The 20,000-nt window shown below is 44.7% G+C and overlaps 1 protein-coding gene across 2 annotated transcripts in view; it reads left to right on the top strand.

Moving 5' to 3' along the window:
• ttc24 (tetratricopeptide repeat domain 24) overlaps positions 1-20,000 on the top strand; it is a 34,373-nt gene that overhangs the window by 485 nt on the left and 13,888 nt on the right. Inside the window, exons 2-6 of one of the 2 annotated variants that reach the window (XM_077229982.1) lie at positions 4,894-5,153; positions 6,561-6,848; positions 11,272-11,473; positions 12,820-13,026; positions 13,710-13,838. In XM_077229982.1, the coding sequence (XP_077086097.1) occupies positions 4,962-5,153; positions 6,561-6,848; positions 11,272-11,473; positions 12,820-13,026; positions 13,710-13,838 (1,018 nt within the window). In that variant the 5' untranslated portion in view covers positions 4,894-4,961. The remainder of the gene's footprint in view (positions 1-4,893; positions 5,154-6,560; positions 6,849-11,271; positions 11,474-12,819; positions 13,027-13,709; positions 13,839-20,000) is intronic. The other variant, XM_077229981.1, reaches the window with a different exon arrangement.

The following is a 20,000-nucleotide window of genomic DNA, read 5'->3' on the forward strand; positions in this document are numbered from 1 at the left end:
TGCAAACATTATTAAGGGAACGTTACTTTTGAATGTTCTGAAATAATTAGTAAAAAACGGTGATCGTTTATCTAAAACGTTCTGATGCTAACTATTTTCATTCCCAGAACGTAGTTTTTGGTTAGCCTGGAAAGCTTTCTTTAAAAGAAATAACATGAACTCGAGTTCGCGGTTTCTGTTAGCGAGCAGTAAATGAAGATTAACAAACCCACGAATTTATGCTTATAGGCCTAATATTTTTTAATCTATAAAGTTGGATATATCTGATCATTATAACGCATTTTGATTGATACAATTTCTACATTTTATGCAGAGCTCTGTATTGGTCATTACACAAAAACATTTGCAAAGTTTTGTAAGGTTTGTCTGGGGTAAAATACAGCATAGCCTAACAATTACCGCTAGGGAACGTTCTATATAAGTTATTTTTAGGCTATTTAAAAATAATCGTTTTATGGTTGCAAAAAATAAAACGGGAACCAAATACTAATGTTAGAATGTTGTGTTTTGCTGGGTAAATAATGTTTGGGGAACTTTATTTAATACCAGATTACTTTGAAGGAACGTTCTACTAATGTTACTGGAAGAACGTTTGTTCATAACTTTGAGAGAACCTTTTACAAAACGTTCTGAGTATGTTCCTTGTTATAGCTGGGATATCTGATGATTTATTTTCCCCAAACAGCATACTGTATGCCCGGATCCGGCCCACATCTGGTGGATTCAAGGCGTACCAGATGTGGGCCGGATCTGGGCCGACATTGCCGACGGTTCTTAACTTAAAGAGATAGTTCACTCAAAAATGAAGATTCTGTCAGTAATTACTCTCCCTCATGTTGTTCAACCCCGTAAGACCTTCGTTCTTCTTGCAACACAAATTAAGATATTTTTGATTAATTCTGAGAGCTGGATCACTCCTCCATAGGCTTCTAAGGGATTGAAACTTGCCAGCCCCGAAAAGTTATTGAAGACATCGTTAAAATAGTCCAAGTGACTACAGTGGCTCAATCTTAAGTTTATCAAGCGACGAGAATACTTTTTGTGCGCAAAAAAAAGAAAATAACGACTTTATTTCAACTATTGATTTCCTTCTCTGTGGGCGTCGAGTGAGTTCACTAGTGTAACAGCGCAGCGCTTCTGTGTTGTACGTCACACGCATCACACACATGACCAGCGTCGGCCAATAGTGAGCCTGCGTGTTACGTAGCACTACGCTATCACACTACGGTATCACACTACGCTATCACACTACGCTATCAATCACACTACGCTATCACACTACGCTATCAATCACACTACGCTATCACACTACGCTATCACACTACGCTATCACACTACGCTATCACACTACGCTATCACACTACGCTATCACCCTACGCTATCACACTACGCTATCACACTACGCTGTCACACTACGCTATCACACTACGCTATCACACTACGTTATCACACTACGCTATCACACTACGCTGTCACACTACGCTATCACACTACGCTATCACACTACGCTATCACACTACGCTGTCACACTACGTTGTCACACTACGCTATCACACTACGCTATCACACTACGCTGTCACACTACGCTGTCACACTACGTTGTCACACTACGCTATCACACTACGCTGTCACACTACGCTGTCACACTACGCTGTCACACTACGCTGTCACACTACGCTATCACACTACGCTATCACACTACGCTATCACACTACGCTGTCACACTACGTTGTCACACTACGCTGTAACACTACGCTATCACACTACGCTGTCACACTACGCTGTCACACTACGTTGTCACACTACGCTATCACACTACGCTGTCACACTACGCTGTCACACTACGCTGTCACACTACGGTATCACACTACGCTATCACACTACGCTATCACACTACGCTATCAATCACACTACGCTATCACACTACGCTATCAATCACACTACGCTATCACACTACGCTATCACACTACGCTATCACACTACGTTATCACACTACGCTATCACACTACGCTATCACACTACGCTGTCACACTACGCTATCACACTACGCTATCACACTACGCTATCACACTACGCTGTCACACTACGCTATCACACTACGCTATCACACTACGCTATCACACTACGCTGTCACACTACGCTGTCAGACTACGCTGTCACACTACGCTGTCACACTACGCTGTCACACTACGCTGTCACACTACGCTGTCACACTACGCTGTCACACTACGCTGTCAGACTACGCTGTCACACTACGCTGTCACACTACGCTGTCACACTACGCTGTCACACTACGCTATCACACTACGCTATCACACTACGCTGTCACACTACGTTGTCACACTACGCTGTAACACTACGCTATCACACTACGCTGTCACACTACGCTATCACACTACGCTGTCACACTACGCTGTCACACTACGCTGTCACACTACGCTGTCACACTACGCTATCACACTACGCTGTCACACTACGCTGTCAGACTACGCTGTCACACTACGCTGTCACACTACGCTGTCACACTACGCTGTCACACTACGCTGTCACACTACGCTGTCACACTACGCTGTCACACTACGCTGTCAGACTACGCTGTCACACTACGCTGTCACACTACGCTGTCACACTACGCTGTCACACTACGCTATCACACTACGCTATCACACTACGCTATCACACTACGCTATCACACTACGCTGTCACACTACGCTATCACACTACGCTATCACACTACGCTGTCACACTACGCTGTCACACTACGCTGTCACACTACGCTGTCACACTACGCTATCACACTACGCTGTCACACTACGCTATCACACTACGCTATCACACTACGCTATCACACTACGCTGTCACACTACGCTGTCACACTACGCTGTCACACTACGCTGTCACACTACGCTGTCACACTACGCTGTCACACTACGCTGTCACACTACGCTGTCACACTACGCTATCACACTACGCTATCACACTACGCTGCCACACTACGCTGTCACACTACGCTGTCACACTACGCTGTCACACTACGCTACCACACTACGCTGTCACACTACGCTGTCACACTACGCTGTCACACTACGCTGTCACACTACGCTGTCACACTACGCTGTCACACTACGCTATCACACTACGCTGTCACACTACGCTGTCACACTACGCTGTCAGACTACGCTGTCACACTACGCTATCACACTACGCTGTCACACTACGCTGTCACACTACGCTGTCACACTACGCTACCACACTACGCTGTCACACTACGCTGTCACACTACGCTACCACACTACGCTGTCACACTACGCTGTCACACTACGCTATCACACTACGCTGTCACACTACGCTGTCACACTACGCTGTCACACTACGCTGTCACACTACGCTGTCACACTACGCTATCACACTACGTTATCACACTACGCTATCACACTACGCTATCACACTACGCTATCACACTACGCTGTCACACTACGCTGTCACACTACGCTGTCACACTACGCTGTCACACTACGCTATCACACTACGCTATCACACTACGCTATCACACTACGCTATCACACTACGCTGTCACACTACGCTATCACACTACGCTGTCACACTACGCTGTCACACTACGCTATCACACTACGCTATCACACTACGCTATCACACTACGCTGTCACACTACGCTGTCACACTACGCTATCACACTACGCTGTCACACTACGTTGTCACACTACGCTGTCACACTACGCTATCACACTACGCTATCACACTACGCTATCACACTACGCTATCACACTACGCTATCACACTACGCTAACTGACTCGAGGCCCACAGAGAAGGAAATGAATAGTTGAAATAAAGTCGTTATTTTTGTTTGTTTTTGTGCACAAAAAGTATTCTCGTCGCTTGATAAACTTAAGATTGAGCCACTGTAGTCATTTGGACTATTTTAACAATGTCTTTAATAACTTTTCGGGGCTGGCAAGTATCAATCCTTTAGAAGCCTATGGAGGAGTGATCCAGCTCTCAGATTTAATCACAAATATCTTACGGTCTTAGGTCTTATGGTGTTGAACATCATGAGGGAGAGTAAATACTGACAGAATTTTCATTTTTGGGTGAACTATCCCTTTAAATACTTTGAAGTCAGTCAATTTACTTTACTTTAAAAAGCTTCAATATCACGGAAAATATATTTCATTATAAAACTAGCTTAACTCATTCATGCATTCAGCCGATGCTTTTATATGTGACTCGTATTGTATTCAAGTTAGACATTTTATCAGTTCATGCATCCCTTGGGAATCGAACCCATGGCCTTGTCGCTGCTTCAGGAACACATTAATGCCACATTAATGATATTTTGTCCCCAGATATGTCATACATCTAATTATTTGCATAATTGTTTAATGTTTGCAAAATGGGTTTAACACAGTCACTGTAGTAACCAGTGGCCATTTATCTCTTCTTTTTTTTAAAACACCTCGAATTGACTGAGATTATAATGGTTTTGCATTTTGAAGTAATTCAAGCTCTTCCGTTCACACTAGCAGCAAACCATAAAGTGCCTGAAAAAAGAGAATTACAGACATTTCCTAGTCTTTTGTCGCTTTTGGCTTGTGTGGGAACATTTAGCTAATTTACTATTCAACAATATTATTGATCTCCTGCATTGACACTATTAGAGAACTGAGCTGGGCGATGACATCACAGTTTTCTCCAGAACGGCTATATATATAAATTAACAAAACTAATAGCCTAACTTTTTTACAACAAAAATGAACCATCACTCAACTTACTTAAGCTGGACTGTGACGCTATTTCCTTCTGGAAACAAACTTTGCTGCATTAGTTATCTCTGTAAAGCTGCTTTGAAACACCCTGTGTTGTAGTAAATAAAGCTCGTCCTCGTTCTCCGGGTCTCAGGTGAGCATCATGTGTTCCCGCACCCGGGATCTCCGCTGAGTTCATGGCCTCTGACGGGTCTCCGGTCAGAGACGCTCGTGAGAAGCAGAGGAGCAGGAGCAGATCTGATGTGCTGGAGACAGAAGCTCAGCTGGAGATCGAGAGACTGACCGCAGATGGACATGAAGCGCTGCAGAGCCGAGACTATACCGCTGCGCTGAGGCGCTTCAAGAGCGCGCTGAGAGCTGCCACTAAGGTACCTGAAATCATGCAAACTCAAGACAATGTAGTCTACCTGAAACCAAATTAATGTACATATCCTTTTAATGAGCCACCTGTCATATCCATCTTACTTTGAAACACTATTTTCTGTCAATGTGTGGGACTTCAGACTCATTACCAGGAAACATTAAAGTCGCCCTGTAGTCAATAATTGTATTTCTTAAAACTCATCGTTGATCACCAAAATTACATATTTAAACTTTGTTTTTGTCTTAATGCATTAAAATAGCTTGAATGTAACTCGACACCCTTGCCTCATTTAGTATACACGGTTCAATGAATATGCAAATGAGAATATAATTTTATGTAGCCTGTATGACAGATTTGTGCCGCAACTGGATTTTCCTTTTTTTAAAGTGATTTCAATCATATTTCAAGCAATTCAAAACCATCATGTTGAACAGTGCCATCTGTCTCAGCTGAAGGAAATAATACATTATTTATCGGCTTTAATATATCGGACAAATTTTCTTATCGGGCCGATAACGATAACATTAAAAATGAACATATATCGTCCGATACCGATATGGTGGCTGATATATCGCATCCCTAATATACAGTCAAACCAAAATTTATTCAGACTCTTTCAACATTTCTCACATTATCACAGTTTATTCGCTATAGTTTAGAAAATGGTAGTAAAATATGAGAATAACTCAGAGTTATTAAATCAGTGTATATTTGACAGGTTGTGTCCGTCCTTCTGTTAGACTCTCACACATGAATTATGTTGAATATCTGTCAGCTGTTAAATTTAACTACACAATTAGATAATACCAGTTTAGCTCAACCAGTTACCAAGCAATGCTTCATGTTGTTCAGTCTGTGGTGTAAAAAGCTGAATTAGTTATTAAAGAAAAAACACTTCAGCAAAAGAAGCTCAAATTTGGGGTGGTCCCAAATTTGTATAAATGTTACTGGTAGTCGCTGTATGAAGAATTGTCGGGTATAATGTGTCACAGTTTACTTTATTTTGCTCTCCTCACTTACATAATTGAACTATAGTGTCCTGCACACACTAGTGAAAAATGTCAAAAAGTATGTCTGGGTGTCTGAATAATCTTTGGTTTGACTGTATATATGACTCTCATGCCAGCCAGAGAAACATAATACAGCAGAAGGAAGGCTTTTAGTGATTTTACTTCATAAAAGTTGCATTGATACATGTTTTTTGGCTTTACTCGAGGCAGTATCATGAATAACTCACGACTGATTCCGCTTCACATCATATCTAACCACAGCCGTTCTAACAATAAAGCCCTTCAGCCGTGACTTATCCCCCATACAGCACTAGCCTCGAGTACCTTATTGCTTACATATGACTCTCATACCAGCCAGAGAAACACAATAAATATCTCTGATGCTCTGATTCCTCCTGCAGCTCAGAGAGAAGAGTCTTCAGAGGACGTGTGTGTTGAATCTTGGCGCTGCGCTCGTGGAGGCTGGAGATCCTCGTAAAGGGCTCGAGGTCCTGTCCCGATCGGGAGAGCGAGGCGAGCGCATCGCTGACCTGCAGTTTAACCGGGCCGCGGCTCACGAGGCGCTAGGAGAGCACACGCAGGCCACACACAGATATCAGCAGGCCGCGCTACTGTACCGCTCGCAGGGAGACGCCGGCGCCGAGGGAGAAACCTGCGTCAGACTCGCTCGCTGCCACATCAACAGGAAGGTAAAACACTGTGTAAAACAAAAAAACCTTAAAGTCCTTAAAACTCATCTTTGATCAACAAAATGACATATATAAACTTATTTTCATTGATTCTTCATGCCTTCAAATATCTTGAATGTAATTTGACACCTTTGCCTCATTTAGTATGCACGGTTCTATGAATATGCAAATGAGCCCCGCCTCCACTCACTCACTCACTCAGAGATCCACTCGTTGACGATCACACGTTGATCTGATTGGTTACAAGGTAGTTTGTGACGTCAGAAACACCAGCGATTTCAAAGCGTGTTTTTGAGACTGTCTTTGTCACAGTGTTGGGTTTGTGTTCCCCTGATGTCCACTAGATGTCCTCCTTTCCCACGGTGTCCTTCACTTATGAACTACATTTCCCACGATCCTTTGTCTCATCATTGCACTCAGCTGTTTCTTATCACTGATCATTGCACTCAGCCAATTCCCCATTATCATTGTCGATTCCCTGTGTATATAACCCTGTCTGTTTCAGTATGTGTCACGGAGTCCTTGTATTATGTCCCCACACTTCCGTTATTTGTATCGTACTGGTTCTCGTTTGTATTTTATGTTTTGGATTGCCTTATTGGACTTTTGACCCCTGCCTGGATGACTAAGAGTTTGGATTGCCCTTTTATATTAAACTACTGCTTTTGGATTTTCTGCCTCCAGTGTGTGTTCCGTGACAGAAGGACTCCGTCCTCACAAGATCCAGCGGTATGTTTCTCAATATCTCTTCCCCAGCCACCGAGCGGGAGAGAAGGGAGTTTTTTAAGGGGACCCGATTAGTTAAGTTTCGTGGGACCCGTGGAGGTCGCAGTGGAGGAGGTGGTCGAGAGCCTGTTCACGTCCCGTCTGCCCAGTCAGACACTGTTCACGTCACGTCTGCCCAGCGAGAGACTGTTCACGTCACGTCTGCCCAGCGAGAGACTGTTCACGTTCCGTCCGCCTTCCTGGGCCGGGACTATCTGGAGCGTCTGGCTCGGATCCTGGACATGCCCGTGTCTGCTGTTCCAGAGCCGGAACCAGTGTCTGCTGTTCCAGAGCCGGAGCCGGAGCCGGAGGCAGAGCCAATGGCCATTCCAGAGCCGGAGGCAGAACCATTGCCGGTTCCAGAGCCGGAGGCAGAACCATTGCCGGTTCCAGAGCCGGAGGCAGAGCCATTGCCGGTTCCAGAGCCGGAGGCAGAGCCAATGCCTGTTCCAGAGCCGGAGGCAGAGCCAGTATCCGTTCCAGAGCCGGAGGCAGAGCCAGTGCCGTCTGCCTTCTTGGATCTGGACTATCTGGAGCGTCTGGTTCGGATCCTGGACATGCCCATGTCTGCTGTTCCAGAGCCGGAGCTAGTGTCTGCTGTTCCAGAGCTGGAGGCAGAGCCATTGCCCGTTCCAGATCCGGAGGCAGAGCCAATGCTTGTTCCAGAGCCTATGCCTGTTCCAGAGCCGGAGGCAGAGCCAATGCCTGTTCCAGAGCCTATGCCTGTTCCAGAGCCGGAGGCTGAGCCAATGCCTGTTCCAGAGCCGGAGGCTGAGCCAATGCCTGTTCCAGAGCCGGAGGCTGAGCCAATGCCTGTTCCAGAGCCGGAGGCTGAGCCAATGCCTGTTCCAGAGCCGGAGGCTGAGCCAATGCCTGTTCCAGAGCCGGAGGCTGAGCCAATGCCTGTTCCAGAGCCAATGCCTGTTCCAGAGCCAATGCCTGTTCCAGAGCCAATGCCTGTTCCAGAGCCAGTGTCTGTTCCAGAGCCAGTGTCTGTTCCAGAGCCAGTGTCTGTTCCAGAGCCAGTGTCTGTTCCAGAGCCAGTGTCTGTTCCAGAGCCAGTGTCTGTTCCAGAGCCAGTGTCTGTTCCAGAGCCAGTGTCTGTTCCAGAGCCAGTGTCTGTTCCAGAGCCAGTGTCTGTTCCAGAGCCAGTGTCTGTTCCAGAGCCAGTGTCTGTTCCAGAGCCAGTGTTTGTTTCTGTGTTTGTGTCTGTTTTTGTGACTATTACAGTTCTTGTGGCTGTTCCTGAGCCGGTGCCTGCTGTTCCTGAGCCGGTGCCTGCTGTTCCTGAGCCGGTGCCTGCTGTTCCTGAGCCGGTGTCTGCTGTTCCTGAGCCGGTGTCTGCTGTTCCTGAGCCGGTGTCTGCTGTTCCTGAGCCGGTGTCTGCTGTTCCTGAGCCGGTGTCTGCTGTTCCTGAGCCGGTGTCTGCTGTTCCTGAGCCGGTGTCTGCTGTTCCTGAGCCGGTGTCTGCTGTTCCTGAGCCGGTGTCTGCTGTTCCTGAGCCGGTGTCTGCTGTTCCTGAGCCGGTGTCTGCTCAGCCCTGGCCGCCCGAGGGGTCTTCGCCGCCCTGGCCGCCCGAGGGGTCTTCGCCGCCCTGGCCGCCCGAGGGGTCTTCGCCGCCCTGGCCGCCCGAGGGGTCTTCGCCGCCCTGGCCGCCCGAGGGGTCTTCGCCGCCCTGGCCGCCCGAGGGGTCTTCGCCGCCCTGGCCGCCCGAGGGGTCTTCGCCGCCCTGGCCGCCCGAGGGGTCTTCGCCGCCCTGGCCGCCCGTGGGGTCTTCGCCGCCCTGGCCGCCCGAGGGGTCTTCGCCGCCCTGGCCGCCCGAGGGGTCTTCGCCGCCCTGGCCGCCCGAGGGGTCTTCGCCGCCCTGGCCGCCCGAGGGGTCTTCGCCGCCCTGGCCGCCCGAGGGGTCTTCGCCGCCCTGGCCGCCCGAGGGGTCTTCGCCGCCCTGGCCGCCCGAGGGGTCTTCGCCGCCCTGGCCGCCCGAGGGGTCTTCGCCGCCCTGGCCGCCCGTGGGGTCTTCGCCGCCCTGGCCGCCCGAGAGGTCTTCTTCGCCCTGGCCGCCCGATGGACTTTACGTCTCGCCCTGGCCGCCCGATGGACTTTGCGTCTCGCCCTGGCCTCCCGATGAACTGTGCGTTTCGCCCTGGCATCCCGATAGACTTTGTGTTTACCCCTGGATGCCCGATAGATTTTTTGTTTTGCCCCGGTCCCCGGTTAAACCCTCACTCCTTGTTCCTGTCTCCCTTCATGGACCTGGCCCACCTTCCCTCCCCCTGATCCTCCACCGTTCCACCTCCCTCCTGAACCTCTTGTATTGTATTGTGTTGTGTTTTCTGTGTTTTTTGTTGTTGTCATGGAGCGTCTGGTAGCCGCTCCGTAGAGGGGGGGTTATGTCACAGTGTTGGGTTTGTGTTCCCCTGATGTCCACTAGATGTCCTCCTTTCCCACGGTGTCCTTCACTTATGAACTACATTTCCCACGATCCTTTGTCTCATCATTGCACTCAGCTGTTTCTTATCACTGATCATTGCACTCAGCCAATTCCCCATTATCATTGTCGATTCCCTGTGTATATAACCCTGTCTGTTTCAGTATGTGTCACGGAGTCCTTGTATTATGTCCCCACACTTCCGTTATTTGTATCGTACTGGTTCTCGTTTGTATTTTATGTTTTGGATTGCCTTATTGGACTTTTGACCCCTGCCTGGATGACTAAGAGTTTGGATTGCCCTTTTATATTAAACTACTGCTTTTGGATTTTCTGCCTCCAGTGTGTGTTCCGTGACAGTCTTTGGTTCACTGCAGTTTTAAGGAGAAAATACTCAGCAATGCTGTCGACTTATGAATTTACACATGGTTTGTCTTAAAGCGTATTAAAAACACCACATAGACACATAAACAACATTACCACAGGGGGACTGTAATGATTTTTCAAGTCATTATATTGCATATATATATATGCGTCAGACTCGCTCGCTGCCACCTAAAGAGGAAGGTTTGTGACCGTAACCCTAAACAGACTCAATGCTATTCAACAAAAATGACTCTTTATCATCACATGTAAAAAAAAAAAAAAACCTTTAAAGTCCCCCTGTAATCAACTCATCTTGATCACCAAAATGACATATTTAAACGTTTTTTCCTTGAAAAAATGTCTTCATGCCTTAAAGGTGCAGTGTGTAATATTTAGGAGGATCTGTAGACAGAAATGCAATATCATATACATATCTATGTTTTCAGTGGTGTATAAAGACCTTACATAATGAACCGTTATGTGTTTATTACCTTAGAATGAGCCGATTCTGTGAACACACACCGCGGGTCTCCTTACATCCACATGTTTCTACGGTGGCTCTGAACGGACAAACGTGTTTCGTCGCTATGTTGTTTTTCATGTAAAGAAGCTGCTAAAGTCAGCGAATAAAACACTAACATGATAATAAACAAGTAATAATAATATTTGCAATAACATATTGTTTTACTGAATAATAAAGTAAACCTTATTTCTTAATTTATCTTTGTAAAGAAATCTCATTGCTTTGCCTACTCTCTGCTCTGTCTGTGTGTGTGTGTGTGTGTGTGTGTGTGTGTGTGTGTGTGTGTGTGTGTGTGTGTGTGTGTGTGTGTGTGTGTGTGTGTGTGTGTGTGTGTGTTGCAGGAGTGGGACGAGGCCGCGGCGAGTTTCCGGCGCGCCGCTGAGAGCTACAGAACAGCGGGGAACACGCCTGCGTCTGCACTGGCACTGAAGGATGCTGGGAAACTCATGCTAAAGAGCGGCCACAACGCCACCGATGACATCATCAGCGTGCTGACGGACAGCCTGGAGATGAGCGCCAACATCACCGACCAGGAGACGCTGGGTAGTGTGTGTGCTTCAGTACGATTCGATTAGGGATGTACACTACAAATTAAAAGAAAAAACCAAAACAATAATTCTATGTAACTTGATATATAATCTTATTTATAGCACCTTTATGATTTTTTGCATTATAGTGCATGAAAATTAACCACAATATTCATTCATAGATATTCTGGAAAACAAGAAATACTGAGAAAGATCATCAGATTTAGCAGTTTCCGACTGTCGAAGACTTCAGACGATGCTTCAGATTCTGCTGCGCCTTTAAATTACAGTGAATCGGCCCCAAATCATTGTGTTTCCATTAGATTCACCGCTGAACTTGAGCTTGAAATTACAGAACGACACACACAAACTCCATGAGACGTTCTTTGTTTTTAAAACGAATTGAAGTTTGCTATTTTTAATTGTTCACATTTATGAAATAAAATAAGAAATAGATTTTTAAGTAGCTGATATCTCCGTTTCGCCAAGATCATGGGTTTCGATTCACAGCAAAACTAACATGAATGAATACAATTCTTTGTATAAAAGCGTCTGGCAAATGCATCATTCCCTCAGAAGGATCAAATACATTAAAAAACACACTTTTTGGGGGGTTCAGTGCAGCTGCTTTTAAACATGAAAATATGGGGCTGAAATTGACCCATAAACACCATCATTTGTTTATAGAAATTCGATTTTTTTTATAATCCACAACAAATCAGCGTGTCGAAACTTTGAATGCATGTTCATGACTCAAGTCACAAAATATAATTTAAAAAAAATCATAGGTTAACTATTGTTTCCAACAACTTAGAAGACACTTCATATCTAGTGATATTATTGATCTGACTGCACTGACACTGTCATTATTAGATCAACTTCTGTTCTCATCTGACTCTCTAATAATGAATCATCTTCTGTAGCGCTGCTTTACAGCTGAATCTGAGTTTATCTCATAACTGATGAAGTTTGAATCACTGATTCTGTTATTTACCTGTTTTTATATCAATAAATGTGACATTACTTGATTTAATTCAATTCACGTTTATTAATATAGCGCTTTTCACAATAAACATCATTTCAAAGCAGCTTTACAGAAAATGCACGAGTCCATATTACAGTTTACAGTGATCAGAGGAAACTAAGTTATGCATTTCAGAAATGTACATATACAGAATCACAGTTAGCTAAAAATGTAGTAATTTAAACAATGTACTACTTGAATGCAGAAACAACAAGCTCATTGAAGTAATGAACACTTATTTGTTAACAAATGATTATGAGATTTATAAATAAATAGCTTGAGTCTGCAGATGCATTATTCTGCTGAAATGCTTGGAGTGATCCTCCGCTGTGTTGCAGGGAAGCTGCTGAACGACGTGGGCTTGAGCTTCTCTCAGATGAGGCTGTTCTCCGAGGCGTCCGAGTGTTACGAGCTGGCTCTTCCTCTGGTCGCATGTAAACCGCACAGACTGGCGGTGGTTCTGCAGAATCTGGGCGCCGTCCACAACACTCTGGGTCAGTACCAGCAGGCTGTGCGGTTCCACCGAGAGGCAGCGGCGCTCCACGGTGAGACAGCAGAATGTGCATAGCAGTAATACACACACGGGGAAAAGTCAATGCAATGCAATTATTTTTGATGCATCTGAACTCACTGACGTGCTCATATTGAGTGATTACATAAAAAAAATGGCCCCACAGAATAAGACTATTAAAGAATTGTTATAGGACCTAAAATATACACATGTCAAAACATTTGTCTTGCAATAATATGAAAAATTAAGCAATTATTAAGTTTAATTTAAAACAGGATATTACAATAAAATATGCTTTATAGTACATGATGGTCTTTAATAATGTTCTTAAAACATTAACATTATTTATTTATAAACATCGGCCATGGAACGTTTATAACTGAGAACCTTTCAGTTCGATGTTCTTCTAATGTTTTTTAAATGTATCTACTTGTTTCGGAAAGTTCAGATAACATTCAAAAAATAAAATTCAAAAGTAACATTCCCACAATGTTTGAAGAATAATGAAATGGAAAATGCACATAACCAAGAAAAATATTTTAAAAACATTTAAGACACCGGACGTTTTGAACGTTCATAAAGCCTTCAGAAATAGCGTTCTCATAACTTAATGGTAGCGTTAGAAAAAAGTAAACATATTTTGGTCAGCTGTGTGGATGGATGTGCATGAATGTCTCGTGATTATTTCTGGTGCACCTGAACACATGGTGTCCGCAGGTTCTCTGGGCAGCCGCGAGGCTCAGGGTCGGTGTTTCAGCAATCTGGGGTTCGCTCTGGTGGAGCTGGACGAGCTGGAGGAGGCGTGGGAGAGTTACATACACGCACAGCAGGCCTTCAGAGACACCGGTACTGCACACACACACACACACACACTCTCACACTCACACACACACACACTCACTGTACGATGATGACGCTTGCTCCAGGGGGTGGGGGTGGTAGGGGGGTGGGTTTAGCGACCTTGCCGCTGGTGCCACTTCTCGTGGGCGTTGAGTCCGATCCTTGAGCCGCACACTCGTCCGCAGATGGAGCAGGGGAAACCAGACACCAGGGGGGTACCAGCCGCCCACTGGTGTCTCTTGATGCGCCTCTCGGATCGTCGGTCTTGGTTGGTTTGATATATTTGAGAGATTGCAGTTGCACAGGTGACATGCCAGGCAGGTCTGTCGAGTGCCAGTGATTCAAGCTGCGTGGGGGGAATGTTCGCTCTCTTTAGGATGTCCCTGGTGTAGTCCTTAAAGCGCTGCATTTGCCCTCCAGCGGACCGCTTTGCGCCCATTAGTTGACTGTAGAGGACTTGACGGGGCAATCGGTGTTCAGGCAGGTGAAGAGGCAGGTGATGGCAGAGAGGAGGATGTTAAAGAGGACCGGAGCCAAGACACAGCCTTGCTTCACCCCAACATTTACCTCGAAGGACTCTGACTGGAGTTCTCCAGTGAGCACTCTGGCTTGCATTACGTCATGCAGTTGCTGTAGGATGCGGAGAAACTTGGGTGGTACCCCAAGTTTGGAGAGGTGTTTCCAGAGCAGTTCACGGTTGATTTTTTATTTTTTTATTTTTTTATTAAACCTTTATTTAACCAGGGAAATAAACACATTGAGATAAATATCTCATTTACAAGTGTGCCCTGGCCAAAATAGCAGCACACAATATACATAACTACATAAAACAGATTTCACAACACACACATATATAAAAATAAAACAAGATTAAACGTTAAGAGCAAGTGCAGACAGATTTGAATAATTTGTTTAAATGTAACTTGAACACATGTACTGAAATAAGTTCATCAAGTTTCAATGAACTTTGGATCTCATTCCAAGCAGCTGATGCACTATAAATAAAAGCAGTTTTTCCAAACTCTGTCTTCATTAAAGGAACATTTAACAGAATATATCTACTTGAACGTAGATTATACCCTTGAATATTAAAAGTTAATAAGCTATTGATATATTGAGGAAGCTGGCCGACTAATGCCTTGTATACAAGTATGAGCCAGTGTTTGTACCTTCTTATGTGAAGTGAAGGCCAACCTACCATTTCATACAGTGCACAGTGGTGAGTGTGATATTTTGTGCAAGTTATAAATCTTAGAGCAGAGTGATAAACAGAATCTACTGATTGTAAGAGAGCTTTAGTGGTATTTCTGTAAAAAACATCTCCATAATCTAAGATAGGTAAAAAGGTAGATTCCACCAACTTTCTCTTGGCTGACTGTGAGAAACATGCACTGTTCCGAAAATAAAAGCCCAGCTGTAACCTTAACTTAGACAACAGTTGTTTAACATGTAACTTAAATGATAAGTCCTCTTCCAACACAAACCCTAGGTATTTATAAGAGGAGACCAATTCTATAGAGTTACCCTGCAAAGTGTAAATAGGTGGTGGAGAAGAATCAGTCTTATGTTTCCTAGAAAAGACCATGTATTTTGTTTTCTTATCATTTAGGACTAATTTTAAAGAAGATAGGTTACGCTGAACTAATTCAAATGCTTCCTGCAACTTTAAAATGCAATTTTCAATAGAAGATGCAAAACAATATAAAATGGTATCATCGGCATATAAATGGATACTTGTATCTGATAGATTAGCACCAAGGTTGTTAATATATAATGTAAACAACAGGGGACCCAAAATGGACCCCTGTGGCACACCAGATTCAATGGTGAGCTTATCAGAAAGAGACCCCTTAATTTGCACTCTTTGACACCTATTATTTAAATAATTCCTGACCCAGCCTAATGCGGTTTCAGAGAGACCGATACAATGTAAACGCGACAAAAGGATACCATGATTGACCGTATCAAAAGCTTTAGTCAAATCAATAAACATTGCAGCACATGATCTTCCAGTATCTAGGGCGTAGGTAATGTCATTTAAGACTTTCATAGTAGCAGTTACTGTACTATGATTTTTTCTAAAACCAGACTGAAACCTAGATAAAATACTATTGTTAGTTAAAAATTCCTTTAGCTGTTCAGTGACAATAGATTCTAAAATTTTAGCCACAGCTGATAGCTTCGAAATCGGTCTGTAATTATTTAGAATGGTTGGATCACCGCCTTTCAGCAGGGGTACAACCAAAGCAGATTTCCAAACATCAGGAACAATATTCTGCTCCAATGATAGATTAAAAATATAGGCTAATGGGCCAGCAATGATCTCGGCAGCCAATTTCAAAAAATGTGGCTCAATTTCATCAGGCCCTGCAGACTTCTTAGTGTCTAGATTTTTTAAACCTTTTAAGACCTCACTTCTTGAGATTGGAGAAAAATTAAAAATCGGACTATCTTCTCTCAGAAGAGATGGATTTGGTGTAACACTCACCGGAGTTTCTTTAAAAATAGAACTTGAAGAAATAAAGTGCTTATTAAAAATATTTACCATAACCATATTATCATTAATGAGAATATCGTCTGCTAAAATTTGGTCAGGAAAATCATTAGATAATGTGGAGGGAGACAGTGATTTGATGGTTTTCCAAAATTTTGTAGGATTATTCAAACTTTGTGAAGTTTCTTTTAAATAATATTCAGATTTAGATCTGCGTATAAGAGCTGTGCATTTATTTCTCAATACTCTAAACGCTACCCAGTCTCTTTCTGTATCTGACTTCCTCGCAGTGGCCCAAGCCAAATTTCTTTCATGCAGGAGTTCAGATAATTCATTTGAAAACCATGGGTTATCGCGGCCTTTTACTCTGAAAGTCCTAACTGGTGCGTGCCTATTCACAATCTTCAAGAACAAGGTGTGAAAATACTGCCATGCAATGGACACATCAGGTATTAAAAACAATCTGTCCCAGTCAGATGTAAACAATTCATGTAAAAACCCCTGAGTATCAAACAATTTAAAGTTTCTTTTAGTAATAATTCTAGATTTGACTTTGGGAATTTTACAATTTCTTATAACCGCTATAGTGCAATGATCACTGACATCATCAGGAAAGACCCCTGTATAGGTGTATTTATGGGGTTTATTTGTTAGTATAAGATCTATTAAAGTGGACTTACTTGGGTTCTTATAATTCGGCCGTGTTGTTGATTCAATGAGTTGAGTGAGGTTCACAGAATCACAATATGCTTTGAACTGATCTGAATTTGAAGTCAGCCAATTCCAATTCAAATCGCCCAATAATACAAGATCTTTAGAAAGTATGTCGTTTAGGACAGCTGACAGTGAGGTGAGAGCATCACTGATGGCTGCTGGTGGTCTATAACAACCTACTATACATAAATGACAATCCTTTCCATATTCCAGGTCGATGGCCAGTAATTCAAACTGTTTAGGGAAAGAGACTGATTTAAGAACAGTTGCATGATAGTTCGATTTAATGTACATTGCAACTCCACCCCCTTTACTTTTACGATCAACTCGAAACACATTATACCCTTCTAATGCAATGTCATGGTTTGAAATAGATTTTTTAAGCCACGTCTCAGAGATAACCAAAACATCTGCTTTAGTCGTCTTAGCCCATATATGTAATTGATCTAGTTTTGGCAACAGACTACGAACATTTAGATGTACCATTTTAAGGCCTGATCTATTTGAAAAATCTAGAGGAGTTGAAACTAATCCCGCTGGACCAGGATTTGGATTTATACCGGCCAGCAAAAGCAGCAACATTATCAAATATCGCTGCCTTACATTTTTAGATGTAATACTACATTGATCATTTCGAGAGTCCGATACAGAAATCTTAGGGATAAAAGCAAAGAAAAGTAAGTTCTTTGTCCTTGTGTCCATTTGCGTGGAATTAATAACAGCCCGGAATGTAAAAGTAGTGTCCGTACATTTGGAGGGAAGAAACATATGGAAACGCGACAGATACATCGCTTTTTCTTCCGTTTTTGTTTGTGTGTCCCATAGTCCAAGCATGAAGATTACCATACAGAAAAGCAACATCTTCATATTATCAGCGTTTGAAATCAGAAACGTTCAGACTAAATCCGAGGCAAAAATTAAGCTCGCTCGAGCAGCTCCACAACCCCGACAACAGGGCAACGGGCAGAGCGATATTGTGGAGGATATGAGTCTTATTTACGGGCAATCAGCAGCTGGAGAGTTTAAATTAGGCAAGAAACATCACCGACCTTGACTGCTATAATCCCCACCGCCAAGATGATCTATGAAATCGGGGGTTCTTCAAGTCGCTGCCGTTCCTTTCCGCGCTGTTGTTCAACGCCGATGCTTTCCAAAGCAACAACGTGACGATAAGATGTCAAGCCGTAACCATGCAACAAGTAAGCACGCTTATAGCGCAACCGCCAGCTGTCCGATTTGCCGTAGTTTACCGCAAACGCTTCCCAAAGCGAAAGCGAAAGCGAGGTGGATGACGACCCGGGGTAGAGCAAAGTCCAACAGGTAAGCACGCTTCAGCCCGAAGCAGATTGTAGATGGCTCAAAATCCGTTTCAAGAGATCTGACTTGGAATAAAACTCTCAACATCTAAACAAAACAAAAGAAGACTGTAGATCAGCAGATCAGACAAGACAAACACAGTGCCGCCATCTTGGCGGTGTCAAAAGCTTTGCTGAGGTCGATGAAGGCAACGTAAAGGTCTTTGTGATGTTCTCGGCTCTTCTCCAACAGCTGCCTCAAGACAAAAACCATGTCTGTCGTGGATCTGGTCTTCCGGAAGCCTCACTGAGTTTCCGGAAGCACAGCTTCCGAGATGTGATCAACCAGTCTGCTGAGCATGATCTTGGCCAGGACTTTCCCTGCGATGGAGAGGAGAGATATCCCACGGCTGTTGCCGCAGACTGCACGGTCTCCTTTCTGCTTGTAAATTACCACGATGTTAGCATCCTTCCAGTCCTGTGGGAGGGTCCCATGTTCCCAGATGTTTTGGATCAGGAGGTGCAGGTGACGCGTGAGGAGGTATCCTCCGTATTTAAAAACCTCTGCAGGGATTCCATCGGGTCCAGCGCTTTTGTTGTTCTTCAGCCCTGCAATAGCTTGCCGGAGTTCTGAGTAAAGTGGTGGGGTGTCCAGGTGCATGGTAGGTGGCAGGTCTGGGAGATTATCCAGAATATGTGGGTCGACAGGGTTGACGTGGTTGAGGAGACTGTCAAAATGATTTGCCCAACGGGCAAGAATCTCGTGGCGGTCCTTAAAGAGGATGGCGCCGTCAGCTGATCGGACTGGGGCAATCGCCCGCTTCCTGGGGCCGTACAATGCTTTTATGGCATCGTAAAAGCCATGACTGTTGTTGCAGTCTGCCAGGTTCTGGATTTCTCGCGCCTTTTGCACCCACCAGGTGTCCTCCATAGTCCTGAGGGCTCGCTGGGTTGCTGTTCTTGCAGCAATGAAGGAGGTTTTAAGAGTGGGAGATCCAGGGCAGGACAGGAGAGCTTTGTGGGCCTCATGTTTGGTTTTTAAGAGTGACTGTATCTCAGCTGAGTTACAGTCAAACCAGTCCTGGTGGTGTTTCCTTGATTAGCCTAGCGCCTCTGTGGCTGCGCTATGAATAGCCTGGCGCAGTGCTGGCCAGTCGGTTGATTCCTCTGGGATCTTGTTGAGGTTTTCAGCAAGTAGCCGTCGGAGGTTATCTTTGGTGGTAAGGCTATTCAGCGCTGTACAGTTGAGTTTCTTGTTTGGAGCCATCCTCGGGCCACGGGGTTGAATGCTCATGAGTAGTTTGGATCTGACCATGAGGTGGTCAATCCAGCACTCAGTTCCGCGCATAACACGGGTCGTAAGGACCTCTTGTCTGTCCTTTTGACGGACAATCACATAGTCAAGAAGATGCCAGTGTTTTGAGCGGGGGTGCTGCCAGGTGGTCTTAAGCCTGTTCTTCATCTGGAAGACGGTGTTAGTAATGACCAGCTGGTGCTCTGCACAGAGGGAGAGGAGTCTGAGCCCGTTGTGGTTCATTTTCCCCACACCATGCTGGCCAATGACTTTAATCCATACCAGGTGCTCCGTGCCCACTCTAGCATTGAAATCTCCCATGAGTATGAGCCTGTCCGTGGCTGGGGTTTTCTGTAAGATGGCATCAAGAG

The sequence above is a fragment of the Siphateles boraxobius genome, unplaced genomic scaffold (genome assembly GCF_051911475.1).
Source record: "Siphateles boraxobius isolate OS27281-9 unplaced genomic scaffold, OSU_SipBor_1 137, whole genome shotgun sequence".
Classification (NCBI taxonomy): domain Eukaryota; kingdom Metazoa; phylum Chordata; class Actinopteri; order Cypriniformes; family Leuciscidae; genus Siphateles; species Siphateles boraxobius.